The sequence below is a fragment of the Hemitrygon akajei genome, chromosome 2 (genome assembly GCF_048418815.1).
Source record: "Hemitrygon akajei chromosome 2, sHemAka1.3, whole genome shotgun sequence".
Taxonomy (NCBI): Eukaryota; Metazoa; Chordata; class Chondrichthyes; order Myliobatiformes; family Dasyatidae; genus Hemitrygon; species Hemitrygon akajei.
Genome location: NC_133125.1, coordinates 192,864,688 through 192,887,325, shown reverse-complemented (window position 1 = coordinate 192,887,325; position 22,638 = coordinate 192,864,688). Strand labels below are relative to the sequence as shown.

The following is a 22,638-nucleotide window of genomic DNA, read 5'->3' as shown; positions in this document are numbered from 1 at the left end:
AGCATCTGTGGAGGGAAACGGAACATCGACATTTCGGGTTAACAGCCGCTCAGTTCCTCCAGCATCTCGATTCTTGCTCGAGATTCCAGCATCTGCAGTCTCCAGTGTCTCTATTTTCAGAACTCGTCCCTTTCAGTCCTGCCTCAGACTGAGCCAGGCTCTTCTCTCGGGCTTCAGTCATCTTCTGCCTCCTATGCCAATCACGCCCTCTGCACTGCCAACAGCAGCTCGCCAGAGGCCTCTGACCTGGGCCGAAAACCGATCGCTCGTCTGGCTTCTCCTTACACCAGACGACTCCAATCATCTTCCAGGCAAAGGTCCTTCCTATCCCGTGGTGAGCATGTGGACATTCAGTTGTCGCATCTGTCACACTGCGGTTTTGCAGGACGGGGTTAACCCATGCCCAACACTCTTCTTTCCGCAGCCAGGCATGGGGCTGCCCATGGCTGAGGCTTCAGTTATGTTCCCACCTGTTTAATGTTGTGGAAATGGCCCTTTGAACACTCGGAGGATCAGAAAGTTCATTCCCGAGGCTGCAGCGCCACCGACTGGACAGCCGCGGTACCGCAGGGTTCAGCAGCTCCCGAACGTGAAAGGATCCTGAAACAGGAAGTACCGGGAGTTAACATGGCTTCGAAAGGACAGGTCGAGAGTTGGACCGAGGAGGTAATTTGTCCCATCTGCCTGGATTTCTTCACCGACCCGGTTATACTGGAGTGTGGACACAACTTCTGCCGCTCCTGTATCACACGGTGTTGGGAAAGGGAGGAGAGAAACTCCTGCCCGGAATGTAGAGAGGAGTTTGCAGACCGCACCCTCAGGGCCAGTCGGGCCTTAGCAAATCTGTCTGAGAAAGCTCGAAAATTAAACCTGAATCCGAAAGAGAAGGAAAATAAACTTTACTGCGAGGAACACGAGGAAGAACTGAAGCTGTTTTGTGAAAACGACAAGAAACTGCTCTGTGTGATTTGTAGAGATACGCGGGAACACAGGGAACACCGCTTCCTGCCGATTAAAGAAGCCGTTGAAGTATATAGGGTAAAACAAATCGATTTTGATCACCTGATGTTTTTTTTCATTTTGTATTTATTTGTATATGACAATCAATTGGCCCGACTCAGCACTGCATCTTTATTGTCTAATTCCTTCACTCTCTGCTTCCCAGGACCGGGTTAAATCTGCGTTAGACTCTCTCACAGAAAAGAAATGCGAGCTCGAGGACATGGAGCGGGAACAGAAAGAGAAGGTTTCCGGAGTTCGGGTGAGGCTTGTTGAGAATTTCCAATGTCGTTGTGTAGTTTTGTTCTCTTTAATGCAGAATATCAGCTTTGGTGATCATTTTCGATCCTGGCCTTTTGTGCTGTCTGTGGGGAGTTAGCATGTACTCCTTGTGAACACGATGGGCCGATATTGCCATAAATCCTGGTTGAATGTTTAATTCACTACCGTAATTAACCCTGGGAAGGTGGGTGGTCTGTGAATCAAGTGTAAATGAATGGGTCAGTGAGGAACAATCGGTTTCAGGGAAAGTGAGGGAGTGGGATTGAAGCTCAGAGAACCAGCATAATAATTTAATGGACTGAATGTCCATTAACACTGTCCATGTCATAAGGAAATACTTTACAGCCAAATAATAAGCTAGCCTCTCCTTTCATTCGACAGGAACAGTCACACAGTGTTCAGTCCCACATCACATCCCAGTTTGCTGAACTGCGCCGGATTATCACCGAGAAAGAGCAGCACACACTCCGAGATCTCAGGGAAGAAGTGGAGAGGATTCTAAATCCAATGGAGAAAAATCTTCAGGAGATTCAAGAGAATTTAAATTCCATCCAGGAGGAAATCTCAAAGTTACAGGAACAGATAGACCAACAAGAAAATGTGATGTTTCTCATGGTGAGAAATTTGAGTTGGTTTCTGTAGAGGGGCACAGTGACAGAATAATGTATTTTGATCAATGTGGTCTTTACAAATATTGCAGCTGTAAACTGATTTAAACCAGACAGATGTTTTGACTGTTCCAGATTGTTGTTGTCCCCAAACCAGCCTCCCACAACATCTGTACATCACAGGACAGTCTGCAACCTTCTTGGGAATGAGTTACTCTGATCAGAGCACTGAGCTGGTGATCGTTTCTGTGATTCCCACGTATAATATCCCCTGAGACTCAGAGTAACATCCAGTTACAGTCACAGGCTGTGAGTGTGTCTGGTGTGGTGGGTGAGGGGTCTCTCTGTCGATCAGTGGGAACTGAGGTTGAATTGCAGAATGTGACCCACACATCAGACTTACCATCTATATCCAGATTGCATCAGATTCACTGTTTTAGAGAATTTTGCACTGTCTGTTTTCCTTTTCAGATATATTCTTCTTCGGATTATATCCCAATTTACATCATAGACAGGTCTTTCAGTCCATTCTCTCCCATCAATTTCCCTGCTTCACAAGCCTCCTCCCACCTCCTCACCACACCCAACAACAGTGCCCCGAACTCCATGGTCCCTCATGTGTTTATCCAACTTCCCCATTACAATCAATCTCTGCTGTTCCACTTCAACCACTCCTGCGGCTGTGAGTTCCACGTTCTCTTGCCAAACCACCTGGCATTTTATGTTTAATTTAAGGTCTCCCATAAATAGAGATGGTTTCTCCAACAGCATCCAATCTAATCTGTCACTCATCTTAAATTCCTCCATCTTATCATCCTGCCATCATATCCAGATAAAAATACACCACCTGTCCAGCCTTTCCTGTCAGTTGCATCCATTCATTTGTGGCGTAATTTTCAGAAGCATTCTTTGTAATTTTCCCTGTGGTTCTGAACTGTTTGTGTGTGTGAGTGACTGTGGGAGTGGGAACTTGCGACACCTTGTAATGACTTGGGTGAAATTCAGGATGTGGACAGTGAGTCTACATCTTCTCAATTTGTGTTTCATTTATTCCAGGAGGAAGCTCGTCGAAAGAGGAGGTAGGACATGCTCTTTACTGAAACCCTTTATGGATTTGTGAAATAATTCAAAATTGCAGAATGTGACCATCGGTTTAATATTTACAGGACTAGTGACGATGTCCGGGAATTGTCAGTGACAGATGGAGCCCTGCCAGATGAAAGATTCTATCACCCCTATTTGTTGAAAACAGCATTGAGAGAAACACTTGATGCCATTAATCAAGGTAAGACTTACAAAGATTCATTCATTCCTTCTTTGTGATACACAATTGCAGAATGCCAATGAGATGGCTTTATAGAGCCCCTTGTGGTTGAGACCACTCGTGGCCCTTAGGGGCCAGTGATATAATTGACCCCCCAGGTTGAGAGGGATAAGATAAAACCAGACGTGTCAGTATTACAGTGAACTAAAGGGAATTACAGAGGCATGGGAGAGGAGATGGCAAAGTTGATTGGAAGTGGATACTGGCAGGGATGACAGCAGAGCAGCAAAAGCTGAGGTTTCTGGAAGCAGGAGCTCTGACGGAGATCTTTCAGATGTCATTAGAAACGGGGATTGTGTCGGAGGATTGGCGTATTGCTCATGTGGTTCCATTGTTTAAAAAGGGTCCTAGAAGTAAGCCTAGCAATTATAGACCTGTCAGTTTGACATCAGTGGTGGGTAAATTAATGGAAAGTATTCTTAGAGATAGTATTTATAATTATCTGGATGATACTAAGGTAGGAGGTGTTGTGGATAATGAGGTGGGTTTTCAAAGCTTGTAGGGAGATTTATGCCGGTTAGAAGAATGGGTTGAACGTTGGCAGATGGAGTTTAATGCTGAGAAGTGTGAGGTTCTACATTTTGGCAGGAATAATCCAAATAGAACATACAGGGTAAATGGTAGGACATTGAGGAATGCAGTGGAACAGAGAGATCTAGGAATAACAGTGCATAGTTCCCTGAAGGTGGAGTCTCATGTAGATAGGGTGGTGAAGAAGGCTTTTGGAACGCTGGCCTTTATAAATCAGAGCATTGAGTACAGAAGTTGGGATGTAATGTTAAAATTGTACAAGGCATTGGTAAGGCCAAAATTGGAATATTGTGTACAGTTCTGGTCACCAAATTATAGGAAAGATATCAATAAATTAGAGAGAGTGCAGAGACGATTTACTAGGATGTTACCTGGGTTTCAGCACTTATGTTACAGAGAAAGGTTGAACAAGTTAGGTCTCTATTCATTGGAGCGTAGAAGGTTGAGGGGGGATTTGATCGAGGTATTTAAAATTTTGAGAGGGATAGATAGAGTTGACGTGAATAGGCTGTTTCCATTGAGAGTAGGGGAGATTCAAACGAGAGGACATGATTTGAGAGTTAGGGGGCAAAAGTTTAAGGGAAACACGAGGGGGTATTTTTTTACTCAGAGAGTGATAGCTGTGTGGAATGAGCTTCCTGTAGAAGTAGTAGAGGCCAGTTCAGTTGTGTCATTTAAGGTAAAGTTGGATAGGTATATGGACAGGAAAGGAGTGGAGGGTTATGGGCTGAGTGCGGGTAGGTGGGACTAGGTGAGATTAAGAGTTCGGCACGGACTAGGAGGGCCGGAATGGCCTGTTTCCGTGCTGTGATTGTTATATGGTTATATAGATGTGTATTACAGTGAACTAAAGGGAATTACAGAGGCATGGGAGATGAGATGGCAAAGTTGATTGGAAGTGGATACTGGCAGGGATGACAGCAGAGCAGCAAAAGCTGAGGTTTCTGGAAGCAGGAGCTCTGACGGAGATCTTTCAGATGTCATTAGAAACGGGGATTGTGCCGGAGGATTGGCGTATTGCTCATGTGGTTCCATTGTTTAAAAAGGGTCCTAGAAGTAAGCCTAGCAATTATAGACCTGTCAGTTTGACATCAGTGGTGGGTAAATTAATGGAAAGTATTCTTAGAGATAGTATTTATAATTATCTGGATAGACAGGATCTGATTAAGAGTAGCCAGCATGGATTTGTGCGTGGAAGGTCATGTTTGACAAACCTTATTGAATTTTTTGAAGAAGTTACGAGGAATGTTGACGAGGGTAAGGCAGTGGATGTAGTCTATATGGACTTCAGATAGATAGGTAGATAGATAGATAGATACTTTATTCATCCCCATGGGGAAATTCAACATTTTTTCCAATGTCCCATACACTTGTTGTAGCAAAAACTCATTACATACAATACTTAACTCAGTAATAATATGATATGCATCTAAATCACTAACTCAAAAAGCATTAATAATAGGATTGTTACAAGTTGAATTGTAAAGCCTAATGGCATTGGGGAGTATTGACCTCTTCATCCTGTCTGAGGAGCATTGCATCGACAGTAACCTGTCGCTGAAACTGCTTCTCTGTCTCTGGATGGTGCTATGTAGAGGATGTTCAGGGTTTTCCATAATTGACCGTAGCCTACTCAGCGCCCTTCGCTCAGCTACCGATGTTAAACTCTCCAGTACTTTGCCCACGACAGAGCCCGCCTTCCTTATCAGCTTATTAAGCTGTGATTGTTATATGGTTATATGGTTAATTCGGAAGGCGCAGTTTAGATAAATCCCAAAGAAAAAGAAGTTTACTAAAGGGACGTTGAGGCAACCATGGCCAACAAGGGAAATGAAGGACAGCATGAAAGGAAAGGAGAGGGCATACAACATTGCAAAAATTAGTAGAAAGTCTGAGGATTGGGAAAATTTGGCATATAGAAACTCGTGTAGGTAGGTGTATGATCGTGCACTTTGGTTGAAAGAAGAAATGTGTAGACTATTTTCTAAATGGGGTGAAAATTCAAAAGTCAGGGTGCAAGGGGATTTGGGAGACCCTGTGAAAGATTCCCTAAAGGTTAACTTGCTGGTTGGGTTGGTAAGGAGGACAAATGCAATGTCAGCATTCACTTTCAGAGGGATGGATATAACAGCAGGGCTTTATAAGACTTTGGTCTGGCTGCACTGGGAGTATTGTGAACAGTTTTGTGCCCGATAACCTAAGAAAGGATGTGCTGGCATTGGAGACGGTCCAGAGGAGGTTCACAAGATTGATCCCAGAAACGAAAGGGTTAACATGTGAGGAGTGTTTGATTGTTCTAATCCTGTCCTCACTGGAGTTTAGTAGAGTGAGGGAGGATTGCACTGAAACCTATTGAAAATTGAAAGATGTGGATAGAGTCAACATCGGGACGATATTTCATATAGTGGGTGAGTCAAGGACCAGAGGACACAGACTCAGACAAGATCATCCTTTCTCATCATTTTGCCCTGGAGCAACCCTTGAAATAATTTTCAGGTCTCAAGGAACCCCTGTACAAAAAATATTATATCTGCAGCTCATGGTACGTTAACTTAATCAGTAAGATGCAGATATAATAATCTAAAAATAATTGTCAGCTTTGTTTTAAGTAGATAATCAATTTGTAGCCAACCATTCTTGAAAAAAAAGCAGGTAGTGAAGATTAGCTTCAATTTCTTGAAATTAATCTCTTTCTTTCCCTTTCATAAATTTTAAAAACTCAGAAGGCAAACATAATAAATTTCTGTTCAATAACTGGTTCTGCAATTCTTCGAGGTGGTTTCTTATGAGACTCACAAGTCCAAGTAGCAGTGGAAACATTTCAAGATTTCCTTTTGCAATATGATTTTTCCGAAGATTCTCTTTTTTTTTAAATCCAAGAATCTTGTCACTTGAAGTCAGAACATTTTCTCCATGGCCTTGCAGAGACTTGTTCGTATGATGAAAAATGTCTGAAGTAGCCTAGTTTCTGCAGCCATTCTTCATCTTCAAAGCACTCAGCAAAATCTGTCTTACTATTTTCTCGATAGTCCTCCTGCAATTCACTGTTCAGCTCAAATACCCTGTTGAGAACTCTTCCTCCGCTAAGCCACTGGATTTCTGTATGTGCACTTTGACAGGGTCTTCACACAGTTTTTTAGACATTCTCAAGTGAACTGGTCTTTGCTTAATAAAGTTAAGCATTTTTGTAGCATCATCCAGAACTTTCTTCATTTCATCACCAAGTGATTTTGACATCAGCACCTCTCTGTGAAGAGAGCAGTGTGTTGTGACAACATCAGGGTTTTCCTTAACAGGAGAAACGAAACTTCTCATGGAGCCAACCATTGATGGGGCACCTCAGCACAGATATCAACACAGTCCCTCCAAGACAGACCTTTTGTTTTCAGCTATGAAACAAAACAGTAGATATATATATATATATATCTTGGCCTTTGCTTCTTTCAGGCAGCGCTTTGCAATAGAAGAAATATTTTTGAATTTCACCATTATTTACAAATCTTACAAATGCTACATCATGACATTTATTGGTGAAATCTGTGGACTCATCAACCTGCATTGAGAAGCTGTTGTTTTTCAGTTTATCACACAAAACCTTTTCAGTATCCTGTGACGTGTCATCAGTATGTCGACTGTTTGAAAGTGAAACATCTTCAAATTCTTGTCCTAGCATTTTACCCACAATAGTTCTACATAGAAAAAAACCATAGGAAAACATAGAACACCTACAGCACAATACAGGCCCTTCGGCCCACAATGTTGTGCCAAACACATCCCTACCTTAGAAATGACTAGGCTTACCTATAGCCCTCTATTTCACTAAGCACCATGCACCTATTTAAAAGCCTCTTAAAAGACCCTATTGTATCTGTCTCTACCACCCATTTCATGCACTCACCACTCTCTGAGTAAAAAACTTACTCCGACATCTCCTCTGTACCTACTCCCCAGCACCGTAAATCTGTGTCCTCTTGTGGCAACCATTTCAGCCCTGGGAAAAAGCCTCTGACTATCCACATGATCAATGCCTCTCATCATCTTGTACACCTCTGTCAGGTCACCTCTCATCCTCCGTCGCAACAAGGAGAAAAGGCTGAGTTCACTCAACCTGTTTTCATAAGGCATGCTTCCCAATCCAGGCAACATCCTTGTAAATCTCCTCTGCACCCTTTCTATGGCTTCCACATCCTTCCTGTAGTGAGGCGACCAGAATTGATCACAGTACTCCAAGTGGGGTCTGACCAGGGTCCTGTATAGCTGCAACATTACCTCTCAGCTCCTAAATTGAATTCCACGATTGATGAAGGCCAATACACCATATGCCTTCTTAATCACAGAGTCATCCTGCATAGCTGCTTTAAGTGTCCTATGGACTCGAACCCCAAGATCCCTCTGATCCACACTGCCAAGAGTCTTACCATTAATACTTGACACTTATCTGGGTTGAACTCCATCTGCCACTTCTTAGTCCAGTTTTGCATCCTATCAATGTTCCACTGTAATCTCTGACAGCCCTGCACACTATCCACAACACCTCCAACCTTTGTGTCAGCAGCAAACTTTCTCACCCATCCCTCCACTTCCTCATCCAGGTCATTTATAAATATCACAAAGAGTAAGGGTCCCAGAACAGATCCCTGATGCACTCCACTGGTGACTGACCTCCATGCAGAATATGACCTGTCTGCAACCACTCTTTGCCTTCTGTGGGCAAGCCAATTCTGGATCCACAATGTCCCCTTGGATCCCATGCCTCCTTACTTTCTCAATAAGCCTTGCATGGGGTACCTCATCAAATGCCTTGAGGAAATCCATGTACACTACATCTACTGCTCTTCCTTCATCAATGTGTTTAGTCACATCCTCAGAAATTTCCCTTCTCTATCACCGGCCTATCCTCCCTCTCGCACTGTCTACAAGCTTTCTCTATTTGTGAGCTAACCTTCTCTTCCCCAGTCTCTTCAATTTGGTTCCCACCCCCCAACGATTCTAGTTTGAACTTTCCCCAGTAGCCTTAGCAAACTTCCCCGCCAGGATATTGGTCCACCTAGGATTCAAGTGCAACACGTCCTTTTTGTACAGGTCACACCTGCCCTAACAGAGGTCCCAGTGATCCAGAAATTTGAATCCCTGCCCCCTGCTCCAATCCCTCAACCACGCATTTATCCTCCACCTCATCCTATTCCTATTCTCACAGTCTCGTGGCACAGGCAGTAATCCTGAGATTACTACCTTTGCTGTCTTGTTTCTCAACTTCTTTCCTAACTCACTGTAGTATTTTTTCATGACCTCTTCCCTTTTCCTACCTATGTCATTGGTACCAATATGTACCATGTCCACTGGCTGTTCTCCCTCCCACTGCAGAATATCTAGGACGCGATCAGAAACATCCTGGACCCTGGCACCTGGGAGGCGAACTACCATCCCACTTTCTTTCCTGCGTCCACAGAATCGCCTGTCTGACCCCCTGACTAGTAGTCCCCTATCACTACTTCCTTCCTCTTCCCTTCCCTACCCTTCTGAGCCACAGGGCCAGACTCTGTGCCAGAGGCACGGCTACTGTCGCTTCCCCCAGGTAGGCTGCCCCCCCACCCCCCAACAGTACTCAAACAGGAGCACTTATTGTCAAGGGGTACAGCCACAGGGGTACTCTCTAGTACCTGACTCTTCCCCTTTCCCCTCCTGACTGTGATCCATTTGTCCGTCTTCCGTGGCCCTGGTGTGACCACCTGCCTATAGCTCCTCCCTATCACCTCCTTGCTCTCTCTGACTAGGTGAAGGTCATCGAGCTGCATCTCCAGTTCCTTAACTTGGTCCCTCAGGAGCTGCAGCTCGACTCACCTGGTGCAGATGTGGTCGTGCGGGAGTCTGGGAGACTCCAGGTCCTCCCACATCTGACACTGAGCACAGAAAACTGGCCTCACACACATACTTCCTTCCTCGCCTTGTCCCATTACTGCCCTATCTGTCTCTCACTCCGCTGCCATGCTGGCATTATTAGGCTCTCAGCAACTGTGTGACTTTTCCCTTTCTGGGTAATAAATTCTGCTACCAAATAACTTGTGTCCTGGATCCTCTCACCGACTGTGACTTTATTAACAAAAGCTTTACTCTGTGTCTTTTGATATTCCAGTAGCCGTTTAAAATAATCAACTCTTTTACGTGTCATGTGACTGATTTATAGTTAAGTGCCTTTTCAATTATGCTTGAGCCATTGCTACATTTGTGGGTGGTTTGCCACAGATTAGACTCAATGGATCACCAGTCCGTGTAAAACCAATTGATGAGTAGCTTTCATTGTAAAGACGGACTTTTTTGTGTCCCTTGTTGCATTAGGGTCGTGAAATGACTCAGAAGATTGTAGTTCCTCATCCTTCAGCTTATGAAAATTGTCCATAGGCCGAGGCCTAGACTCCTCCTCTTCAATCTCACATTTCCTCATCAAATAATTTCCACATTACTGTCTTTAGAGTGAAAATTTGATCTAATATACCTAATCAGATTTGTGAGCCATGATTTTTTTCATGCACAATGCCGTGCTGACTGTCCTTGCCTTTCCACGTGCTGTCAATCCTGTCTTTCAGAAACTTTATCTCTACTGATATTAGGCTCAGTGGCCTGGAGTTCCCCGGCTTGCTCATCGATTCCTTCCTATCACCTGAGCCCCCTCCAGTCTTCCAGCAACTCACCTGTGGTGAATTGTCAAGCAAATATGTCTGCCAGGGTCTCTGCAAATTCATCCGTGTTCTCATGAGGGGCTGTGGGGTTGGGATTGTAGGAAAGAAAACAAAGAGATCCTCGTCAGCCATCTTCATTCCCTCCACCTTGTAGAATCATCTATACACACTGCTCCAAGGATCTTCCCCTTAGTAATAATGATCAGGGAGGCACAGAAAGAATCCGTAATTCCCAACAAGTACCTTTATTGTCTCCACGTAAGCACACATCAACTTACACAACCGATTACCTGAGTGCTCACCTGATCCTCCATGAACAGTCACAGAATAGAAAAGGTTCTCCCAGTGAATAAGAGTCTCTGCTGGCCATGTGTTCCTCATAGTCCCGTTTTCAATCTCAACATCGGTGGGGCATTTCAAATCCCCGATGGTGGCTCTCAGAGAGTCAATGTAGTCAGCAGACTCGAATCGTCTGCTTTTGTATTCATTCCTTACCAATTCAAATGTTGCATCTCAGTGTTATCGGCTGTGGGTCATGTGACTGACTCATTCGTACTGGTTCTACTCCAAACAGCATTCATTCATTGCCCTTTTGCCAGCAAATGACAACTAGTAATTTCTGGCTCATTGTTCTCTTCAGTATCCGTGGAGAATCATGAAGAACAGATACAGACCCCAGCAGTCACAAACCTCCAGCCAAAGAACATATCAGAAATAACTTCTTATTTGGAAATGAGCCTTAGCCCAGCAGATTACCCGAAGCATTGTGTCTACTTTAAAGCACTTCTCAAGCCAAGCAACTTAAGTTCACAGAATGGAGGACAGATTTTTTCATAAAACGGCAGCTTCTATCTCCTTCCACCTCATGGCAAGAACAAAGACAATTGGTCTGTCTGCTTCCACTGTCCTTGATGCATTCAGATTGACTCATTTGTAGCCTGTAGTTCCTCCTCCTGGCCAAAAACTCTGTTCACTAACAGGCTTTCCACCCCTCTCCCATCCGCCTCTGGTTCCACCTGCCATTCATCTTTCCCGGAATGATTCCCATTATCATCTCCGTTACTGAGATTACAAAACAAGGCAGCCTTTGGTTTCCTGTTTTTCACTTCCTCACGCTCTCCGTCACCCACCCCTGTAACCTCGCTCCATCTTCCTCTCACTCTTCCCTGTGTCAATCTCCATCTATCATTCACCTCCCAGTGTCCCCAGACTCCCCCACCCCGTTCTTCCCACAGATGTTGCTTGACGCAGTGAGTTCCTCCAGCAGTTTGTGTGAGGCCTGATTATTGGATATATTTAAGGCGGAGGCAGAGAAATTTTTGAAAGATTGGGGAATTGACGGTTTTGGCGATCCGACATAGAAGAGGAAGGATGCCGTTATTGATCAGTCTCTGTCACATTGAATGAAGGGCCTGTTCCTGTGCTGTACTGTTCCATGTTGTCTGTTCCCTGTTTCAAAGAATGAGAGGGGATCTCAGGGAAACACGAAACTCTTCCCAGGCTCAACGGACAGGATGCAGGGAGGATGTTTCCCCTGTCAAGCAGTCGAGGGTCAGAGGTCACTGCCTCAGGGTGGTTGTACCCTCGAGAGGATGGTGTATCTTTGGAGTTCTCTGCACTGGAGGGATGTGGGGTCTCAGTCATTCCATTGATTTAAGGTCACAGAGTCATCTTTGTACAGCACAGAAATGGGCCTTTCAACCCATCATCTATGTATTGATCTATTTACCCATCTACACTCATCCATTGGCTGGTATTAGTGACACGCCTTCTGTGCCTTGTCTATTGAAATATCCGTCCAATTGAACCTTAAACACAGTGGACTGGAGGCCTGTGACCTGCAGGTGTCACTGCTGCGTCCGCGGTTGTTTGTCATTCATATTAATGATTTGGATGAGAATGTAGGGACAGAGTTAGTCGGTTTATGAATGACACTAAAATTCGTGGTAGAGTGGACAGTGAAGAGGGTGATCTAAGCTTACAACGGGCCCTCCATCAACTGGACCAGTGGGCCGAGGAATGGCAGGTGGAGTTTAATTCAGGGAAATGTGGGGTGTTGTATTTTGGGAAATCAAACCAGGACAGGACTGACACAGCAATTGTACCACTCTGGAGGAAGTTGTCAAACAGAAAGAGCAAGTGGCACAGGTACAAAGTTCCTTCAACACTGTGACACAGTTTAGCATGCTTGCCTTCATCAGTCAGAATTCTGAGTACAGGAGCTGGGACTTCCTGATACGTGTGTACAAGTCGTTGGTCCGGCCACATTTGGAGCAGTGTGTACTGTTCTGGTCACCTTGGGATGTAACTCAGCTGGAGAGGGTGTAAACAGATTTACAAGGATGTTACGGAGGCTGGAGAGCTTGGGTTATAAGGAGACGCTGGACAGGATGGGTCCTTCTCTCTGGAACTGAAGAGGTTGCCAGAAGAAGCTGTAGAGGTGGGTAGAGCAACCCAAGAATTTATCATTAGCCTAATCACAAGACAATTCACAATAATCTCAGTAACCTGGTAATCGGTACGCCTTTGGAGGAAACCAGAGCATCTGGCGGAAACGCACACAGTCACGGTGGGGGGTGGGGGACGTAGAAAACACCTTCCAGACAACACCGGAACTGAACTCCGAACTGAAAAAGCAGTGACGTTGTAATAAACTCGCACAAACTAGGAAGATGCCCAGCAAATGGGACTAGGTCATTAAAGCAAGTTGGTTGGCACAAACGTGTTGGGCCGAAGAGGCTCCCTGACGTCCTGTTTAAACCCCTCCAGTATTCACTCACCCAATCCCCATCTGGATCAAACAACACACACAAAATGCTGGTGAAACGTCGACAGTGCTTCTACCTATAGATGCTGCCTGGCCTGCTGTGTTCCACCAGCATTTTGTGAGTGTTGTTTGAATTTCCAGCATCTGCAGATTTCGTCGTGTTTGCCCATCTGGATCGAGTTGTTTTCCACCGCTTGCCCACACCGGTTTTTTCCATTCTTGAGGAAAGATCGGGACTTGAAACGTGGCCTGGCCACATCCCTCCAAACGTGCTGCTCGATCCGTTAAATTCCTACAGAATTGTGTGTGTGTTATTCAGGAAAACTCTGCTCTTTATCCCGGTGGAAAAACCTCGGGAAGATGCCGGTTGTCCATCCGCTGTGTTTGGGTAAAACCCCGGGAAAGGGTCCTGTCGGCCACCTGCCCGAGTCTCCCCCCGATCCCCGGGGCCGCGCTGCCCGAGTCTCCCCCCGATCCCGGGGCCGCGCTGCCCGAGTCTCCCCCCCGATCCCGGGGACTCTCTAATTCTCTGCTTCTCCCCCCAGTCTCTGTCACCCTGGATGTGGAAACGGCGAATCCGCGGCTCGAGGTGTCTGAGGATCGGAAGAGTGTGAGATGGACCGGGACCCGGAGGGATCTCCCTGACACCGGGAAGAGGTTCACATACTGGGCTTGTGTGCTGGGATCGGAGGGATTCACATCGGGGAGACATTACTGGGAGGTGGAGGTGACGGGGAATCGGAGCTGGAGTCTGGGAGTCGCCGCAGAGTCTGTGGAGAGGAAGGGAGGGGTCACACCGAGTCCGGAGACCGGATTCTGGAGAATCACGCGGCGTGATGACGTGATGCGGGTTTTCACCTCCCCTGAGTCCCGTCTCCCTGCCGGTCCCATCCCCGGGAGGGTGGGAGTTTATCTCAGTTACGAGTCCGGGACAGTTTCATTTTACAACGCGGAGACCAAGTCCCATCTCCACACCTTCACTGGGAATAAATTGACGGAGAAACTTTATCCTTTCTTCTGGACTGGATATGAAAACGAGTGGCTGAGAATCTGCTCCGGTTCCGCTCCGGGTCTGTAAACGGGTCGGGTCCGGGACCGGCGTCAGGAGTAAGTCAGTGTAAATATAAATGTGCGGAGAGTGAAATAAACACGATGTGAGAATTATCGATCCATTAATTTTAACCCGTTCACCGCATCCGTCAATGGAACAGAAACACTGCGAAGATGATAGGAGAGGGGGAGTGATGGATGAGGGAAGAAGCTGGGAGGTGATAGGAGAGGTGGAATGGATGGATGAGGAAAGCTGGGAGGTGATAGGAGAGGGGGAGTGATGGATGAGGGAAGCAGCTGGGAGGTGATAGGGGAAGGGGAGTGATGGATGAGGGAAGCTGGGAGGTGATAGGAGAGCGGGAGTGATGGATGAGGGAAGCTGGCAGGTGATAGGAGAGGGGGAGTGATAGATGAGGGAAGCTGGGTGGTGATAGGAGAGGGGAGTGATGGATGAGGGAAGCTCGGAGGTAAAGGGGAGGGGATGGATGAAGGAAGGAGCTGGGAGGTGATAGGGGAGGGATGGATGAGGGAAGCTGGGAGGTGATAGGAGAGGGGGAGTGATGGATGAGGGAAGTTGGGAGGTTATAGGTGAGGGGGAGTGATGGATGAGGGAAGCTGAGAGGTGATAGGAGAGGGGGAGTGATGGATGAGGGAAGCTGGGAGATGATAGGAGAGGGGGAGTAATGAATGAGGGAAGCTGTGAGGTGATAGGAGAGGGAGAGTGGATGGATGAGGGAAGCTGAGAGGTGATAGGAGAGGGGGAGTGATGGATGAGGGAAGCTGGGAGATGATAGGAGAGGGGGAGTAATGAATGAGGGAAGCTGTGAGGTGATAGGAGAGGGGGAGTGATGGATGAGGGAAGCTGAGAGGTGATAGGAGAGGGGGAGTGATGGATGAGGGAAGCTGGGAGATGATAGGAGAGGGGGAGTAATGAATGAGGGAAGCTGAGGTGATAGGAGAGGGGGAGTGTGATGGATGAGGGAAGCTGGGAGATGATAGGAGAGGGGGAGTAATGAATGAGGGAAGCTGAGAGGTGATAGGAGAGGGGGAGTGATGGATGAGGGAAGCTGGGAGGTTATAGGAGTGGGGGAGTGATGGATGAGGGACGCCCGGAGGTGATAGGAGAGGCGGAATGATGGATGAGGGAAGCTGGGAGATGATAGAAGAGGGGGAGTAATGAATGAGGGAAGCTGTGAGGTGATAGGAGAGGGGGAGTGATGGATGAGGGAAGCTGGGAGGTGATAGGAGAAGGGAGTGATGGATGAGGGAAGCTGGGAGGTGATAGATGAGGGAAGAAGCTGGGAGGGGATAGGAGAGGGGGAGTGATGAATGAGGGAAGCTGGGAGGTGATAGGAGAGGGGGAGTGATGGATGAGGGAAGAAGCTGGGAGGTGATAGGAGAGGGCGACTGATGGATGAGGGAAGCTGGGAGATGATAGGAGAGGGGGCAGGATGGATGAGGGAAGCTGGGAGGTGATAGGAGAGGGGGAGTGATGGATGAGGGAAGCTGGGTGGTGCTAGCAGAGGAGGGTGGGGATGGATGAGGGAAGCTGGGAGGTGATAGGAGAGGGAGAGTGATGGATGAGGGAAGCTGGGAGGTGATAGGAGAGGGGGAGTGATGGATGAGGGAAGCTGGGAGGTTATAGGAGAGGGGGAGTGATGGATGAGGTAAGCTGGGATGTGATAGGAGAGGGGGAGTGATGGATGAGGGAAGCTGGGAGGTGATAGGAGAGGGGGAGTGATGGATGAGGGAAGAAGCTGGGAGGTGATAGGAGAGGTGGAATGGATGGATGAGGAAAGCTGGGAGGTGATAGGAGAGGGGGAGTGATGGATGAGGGAAGCAGCTTGGAGGTGATAGGGGAAGGGGAGTGATGGATGAGGGAAGCTGGGAGGTGATAGGAGAGGGGGAGTGATGGATGAGGGATGAAGCTGGGAGGTGATAGGAGAGGGGGAGGGGATGGATGAGGGAAGCTGGGAGGTGATAGGAGAGGGGGAGTGATGGATGAGGGAAGCTGGGAGGTGATAGGAGAGGGGGAGTGATGGATGAGGGAAGCTGGGAGGTGATAGGAGAGGGGGAGTGATGGATGAGGGAAGAAGCTGGGAGGTGATAGGAGAGGGGGCAGGATGGATGAGGGAAGCTGGGAGATTATAGGAGTGGGGTGGATGGATGAGGTAAGCTGGGATGTGATAGGAGAGGGGGAATGGATGGATGAGGGAAGCTGGGAGGTGATAGGAAAGGGGGAGTGATGGATGAGGGAAACTGGGAGGTGATAGGAGAGGGGGAATGGATGGATGAGGAAAGCTGGGAGGTGATAGGAGAGGGGGAGTGATGGATGAGGGAAGCAGCTGGGAGGTGATAGGGGAAGGGGAGTGATGGATGAGGGAAGCTGGGAGGTGATAGGAGAGGGGAGTGATGGAAGAGGGAAGCTGGGAGGTGATAGAGGAGGGAGAGTGATGAATGAGGAAAGCTGCTTATCCTTGTAAGTGGAACCAGTGCTACACCTGCCCTCACACTTCCCCCCTCACCACCATTCAGGGCCCCAGACTGTCCTTCCAGGTGAAGCGACACTTCACCTGTGAGTCGGCTGGTGTGGTATACTGCGTCCGGTGCTCCCGATGTGGCCTTTTATATATTGGTGAGACGCGACGCAAACTGGGAGACTGTTTCGCTGAACACCTACGCTCTGTCCGCCAGAGAAAGCTGGATCTCCCGGTGGCCACACATTTTAATTCCACGTCCCATTCCCATTCTGATATGTCTATCCATGGCCTCCTTTACTGTCAAGATGAAGCCACACTCAGGTTGGAGGAACAACACCTTATATACCGGCTGGGTAGCCTCCAACCTGATGGCATAAACATTGATTTCTCTAACTTCCATTAAAGACCCTCCTCCCTTTCTTACCCCATCCCTGATTTATTTTTCCCCCTCCTCTTTTTACTCTCTCTGTCCATCACTCTTTGCCTGTTCTCCATCTCCCTCTGCTGCTCCCCTCGCCCTTTCTTTCTCCCGAGGCCTCCCGTCCCATGATCCTTTCCCTTCTCCAGCCTTGTATCCTTTTGCCAATCACCTTTCCAGCTCTTTTTCACCCCATCCCCTCAGGTCTTCTTTTATCATTTCGCATTTCCCCCTCCCCCTCCTACTTTCAAATCTCTTACTATCTTTCAGTTAGTCCTGACGAAGGGTCTCGGCCCGAAACGTTGACTTCTTCCGATAGATTCTGCTGGCTTGCTGCGTTCCACCAGCACTTCGTGTGAGTTGCTTGAATTTCCAGCATCTGCAGATATCCTCGTGTTTGCGCCAAAAGTTATTGTTGACAGAATCTTGGCACCGCCAGGAGATCAACATTTACTGTATAGTGAAGGAGGTCCCAAATTGTTGCTGGGCAGCGAGATTTGCACTCCACGACCATGAAGGAACGGCCGAACTATTAACCAGCTGGAAATGTTTTCCGGGATAAATGGAAATTGGAGCAGAGGAAGTGAACATATTCCGATGTTAGATCCCTTCACTGACCTGAGAGGAGCGGAGAAAGGAGCAAAATCCAGGATTCTGAGGGAAAGGGACAGGAGAGGGAGCAAGCTGATGAAATGGTGCTTTTCTCATTGATTGGGTGTAAATTGGAATATTAAATTGCACCATTTAACGGTAGTGTTCATTATCCAATCACTTCCTCTGTTAATAGAATACTGACTATTCAATGTCATTGTTAAGGAACTGATTTAAGTGCATGACACCACTCGGACTGCAGAAGCTGGAGTCGATCATTTCAACCTTTTCAAGGACAGTTAGTGGGCAGACAATGTTGGTCCTGCTTTCAATGTTCACATTGCGTAAACAATACATTCTTACTCCTGCTCTTCATATTTTGATGATAAATTTACTCTGCCTCCTGAATCAGCGTGGATAACTTCACTCACCTCAACTCTGAACTGATTCCACAAGTGACAGACCAGCTTTCAAGGGCTCTGCAATTTATTTCTTTGCCGTTTGGTTGCCTCTCTGACTGGACGCCCGTGACTGGTGGTGTGCTGCAGGGATCGATGCTGGGTCCATTGTTTGTCTTCAATTTCAACGATTTGGATGATACTCTGGTAAACGGAATCAGCAAATTTGCAGCTGACAAGTTCTGAGCGTAGTGGACAGCAAGGCAGAACTTCCAAGCATTCAGCTGGTAAAATGTTCTGAAAATGGCAGATGGAATTTATTCCAGACAGGTGAGGTACTGCACATTCTGGAGGACAACCCAGGGTAGGATTTACACGGTGAATATCAGTGGTCTGAGGAGTGCAGAACAACACAGGGATAAAACATTGGTGAGGACTAATTTGGAGTATTGTGTGCGGTTCTGGACTCCCACCTGCAGGAAAGATGTAAGTAAGATTGAAAGAGTACAGAGAAAATTCAGAAGGAATTGGAGGACCTGAGTTAGAGGCATAATTCCCTGGAGCTTCGGTGAGTGAGGCACGATTTGATAGAGATAGACACAATTATGAGTGGTACAGTATATATAGGGGAAATACATGCAGGCTTTCCCACTGTGTTTGATGGGACTACAAGTAGAGTTCATAGGTGAAGGGTGAAGGGTGAAATATCGAAGGGGACCGTGTTCACTGGGAGAGTGGTGCGAGTGGAGAAAAGCTTCTTGCAGAAGTGGTTCAATGTCAATGTTTCAGTTTGAAAAAGTACATGCATGGGTGGGGTTTTGTCCAGGTGCAGGTTGATAGAATGAGACAGAATGAGAGTTTGGAACAGATGGGCCGAAGGGTTTGTTTCTGTGCTGTAGTGCTCTATAATTCGAGGCCGATTAGCAGAAATTGTACCCTTTTGCACATTAATTACTTGTTTCAGTTTATTGTTATCTTTCCAAATTTCTATTGTATTTGCTGTAAACGCTGCCAAGAAAATGAATTTCATTGTTGTTCATCTTGACACGTGCGTACTTTCATAATAAATCACTTTGAGTTTGCTCCAGCTGAAAGTTCCAGTACAGTATTTTATTTCTGCCCTTCCTGCAGTACCGGTTTACAGCAGCGGGTGGCGGTATTGTGTCGTGAAACTGACAGATAGTCAGGCTCAAACAAGAGAAAATGTGCATTTGCTGGATATCTGCGTAACCCACACAAAATACTGGAGAAACTCAGCAGGCCGGGCAGAGCCCAGTCGACAGTTCGCGCCGAGACCCTTTGGCAGGATGAGGAGTAGAGTTAAAAGGTGTGTGGGGAGGGGGGAGAGAAACACGAGGTTACAGAAACCGAGAGGGGCAGGGATCAAGCAGAGCGCTGGGAAGATGTTTAGTGAAGAAGACACAGGGCTGGAGACGGGGAGTCTGGTAGAAGAGGACAGAAGGCCATGGGAAAAAATAAGGCGGTGAAGGATGCGATGGGCAGGCAAGGAGATGAGGTGGAGAGGGAAAAGGGAATGGGGAATCGCGAAGGAGATATTCAGTCTGTTCGCTATCCCTATCCGTAAATTGAAAACGTCACTGACGTAAATTGAATTTTCTCACATCTTACCATCTGGATTGGCAGAGCACTGAATTCAGGAAATTAACAACGATGAACGACTGCTTTACAAATCAGCAGAACATCAGTCAGGACGGAAATGTAGATGTTTGAAAATTCAACAAATTCCCCAGCTTCCACACCCATCTTCACTTTAAACACAGGAAAGTTATCAAAACTCACCAACCTCCCATGGCTCCACACACAGACATTTCTTCTTCTATTTCCGTCAGTTTACGCGTCGGGGCGTATTACTGCCCTGCGCAGGATGTATGATTAATTATATAATTTCAGGAAACTCAGATTCTCGAATATAAACTAGTCGCACATATAAACTGAATAATAAATTCTTCAATCAGATGGTGGTTCTCTTGATGGACGAACAAAGATTTAATAGAAAAACAAAGTACATTTAAGTCAGACAGCCTCTTGAACAATATGCAGAATGTGAACAGCTGACAACCCTGCATGGTCGAGAGTCTTCTATCCGCCATAAGACCCAGAGGATCGCTAATAATTCTGTTGTAAAGACAGAAACACCATCTGAAACCCGGTGACCAATCTCGACTCCAAGTTGATATGTGTACATCCCAAATCCTGCCTCACTGCTGTCTGGGTCCACTGAGCCATCAGTAAAAATCTTCAGATAAGATCCCCATTTATTATTTAAATATTCATTTAACATCGACGCTGTTGAAATTGCTCTGTTTCCTTGAAGCAGTAAAAGGAGGAATAGGTCTACTTCTGGTTCTGGTAAAAGCCAAAAGGGAACGGGTGGCAAGTAAATTTGGTCAGCTATGTCTTCCTCAATCAGTTTCAATTTCACAGCCCAGTTATTAACCAAATTTAAAAATGAATATCTTTTAATTTCACTTTGGCGCTCCGATTTCACCTGCAAAAGACATTTTAATGGACAGCTGTGATTGAAGCCATTTAGTTTTGTCCAATACTGCAGGCCCAACTGAACTCGTCTTAAATGTAGAGGCGCTTCTCCCATCTCCACACATAATTCAGGGACTGATGTTCTAAAAGCTCCACAACAGAGTCTAAGTGCTTTTCACTGCACAGGGTCTAATTTTTCAAGCACTGCCATAGCAGCGGAAACATTAGCAATACAACCATAATCAATAACTGATCTTTTCATAGCTAGAGATATTAAGTACATAGTTTCCTGCCCTGCTCCCCAGTCACATCCAGCAATACTTCTCATAACATCTAAAACCTTCTCACACTTTCCAATTGTTTTATCTATATGAACCCTCCAAGTAAGTCTTTCATTAAACCAGACACCTAAAAACTTGAATACCTTGACTTTTTCTAATGGAGAATCATATAGACAGAATTCACAAACAGGAATCTTTCTTCCAAACCCAAAAATCATATATTTGGACTTAGAAGCAGAAATACTGAAACCCTTTATTTAGAATTTTCAGTTTTACAAAGACAAAACATATTGAAGACGTAATAAACAATGCAAAGGAAATGTAGCCCCAGGTGGAGCACAGGCAAAACAAATCAAAAACAAAAAGGCTGCCAGACAATTTACAAGATTACGTAAATAGACTTTCAAAAAAAGAGTTGACACAACAGTGGTATCACGGCAGCAATATAAAATAAAATGAGTGAAGGAATCCGGTTAGGCACCACACCCACTCATGAGACTAGACAGGTCAAGGTCACTCTGTATGTGAGGTAATATGACACTGAGCCAAGAAAGGTCCCCGTATTCTCTCAAATGTATTTTGTGTATTGGGTTTGTGCAGACGCAGCCTTTCCATCTGTATATTAGACAACATCTCCCTGAGCCAGTGTGCAAGGGTAGGTGGAGTAGTAGACTTCCAGGTCAGAAGAATAAGTTTCTTAGCCACCACCATTCCGAGATGCAGAGCAATCTGCAGGTCGTGTGGCAGCTCAAGAGTCACTGCAGAACATCCAAAGATGGTGAGGTCGTGATTGGGCTGAATGTCTCTAGAAGAGGCTTTTGAGAGCCACTCAGAAATTGCAGTCCAAAAGTTGTATAATGTCGGGCAAAACCAGAGAAGATGTGCTAGTGAGCCCTCAGCAGAGCGGCACTTGTCGCAATCAGGAGACACAGACTTTAAAGTATTTAAAAACTATATAAAAAAATTTAAAAGAAGAAATACTGAAACCCCATTTATTTGCCCAGTTTTCAACTGATCTTAAAGCCTTTTGTACCTGCTTTAATATATACTTGATGTTTCTTCCTCTTTTCCAGATTTCACCATCGTCTGCAAACAATGATTTGCCAAATCCTGTCCCTACCTGATCAAATATATTGTTTATCATGACATTAAGAAGAACTGAACTAATGACGCTTCCTTGAGGGGTACCATTATCTATTTTAACTGACTTGGAGCTTGTTCCACCTATTCTTACTTGAATTGTCCTTTCCTTAAGAAAATCTTTGATCCAATTAAACATTCTACCTCTAATTCCCACATCATGGGGTTTAATTAATAAACCATAGTGAGTGATATGCTCTTTCAATATCTAGAAATACACTTTACATTACTTTTCTATTTTGAAACGCTTTTTTAATATCATGATCTAAAAGGGCAACAGATTCCACTGTTGATCTTCCAGTTCTAAAACCACTTTGATAGGCTGCAAAATGTCCCTTATTTTCTAAAAAATAAACAAGTCTGTTGGTGACCATTCGTTCCATAGTTTTACAAAGCACTGATGTTAAAGCTATAGGCCGATACGACCTCAGTCTAGATGCATCTTTACCTGGCTTAAAGCTGGAACTACCACTGAATGCTTCCATTCGACTGGTAATTTTCCTCCTTTCCTCACTAAATTAAACAAAGCTAGCATTTCTATTACACAGAGTCATCTAAATGCTTAAGCAATTCATAACACAGTCCATCCCTAC

General features: G+C 45.9%; 1 protein-coding gene across 1 annotated transcript; it reads left to right on the top strand.

Annotated features, from left to right (window-relative positions):
• The first annotated feature begins 617 nt into the window (after positions 1-617).
• LOC140719459 (zinc-binding protein A33-like) lies at positions 618-14,349 on the top strand. Its single transcript, XM_073034153.1, has 6 exons — positions 618-1,038; positions 1,166-1,261; positions 1,663-1,896; positions 2,946-2,968; positions 3,056-3,174; positions 13,734-14,349. The coding sequence occupies exons 1-6, from the start codon at positions 628-630 to the stop codon at positions 14,264-14,266; spliced, it is 1,416 nt and encodes a 471-aa protein (XP_072890254.1). The 5' UTR covers positions 618-627; the 3' UTR covers positions 14,267-14,349.
• The last annotated feature ends 8,289 nt before the right edge of the window (positions 14,350-22,638 follow it).

What these genes read in the sequence shown, in the direction of transcription:
- LOC140719459 (XM_073034153.1), top strand. Translation starts at nt 628, where the DNA reads ATGGCTTCGAAAGGACAGGTCGAGAGTTGGACCGAGGAGGTAATTTGT. An exon ending in AGAAGGTTTCCGGAGTTCGG is followed by an intron (nt 1,262 to 1,662) that starts GTGAGGCTTGTT and finishes TTCATTCGACAG; the next exon opens with GAACAGTCACACAGTGTTCA. An exon ending in ACTTGATGCCATTAATCAAG is followed by an intron (nt 3,175 to 13,733) that starts GTAAGACTTACA and finishes TTCTCCCCCCAG; the next exon opens with TCTCTGTCACCCTGGATGTG.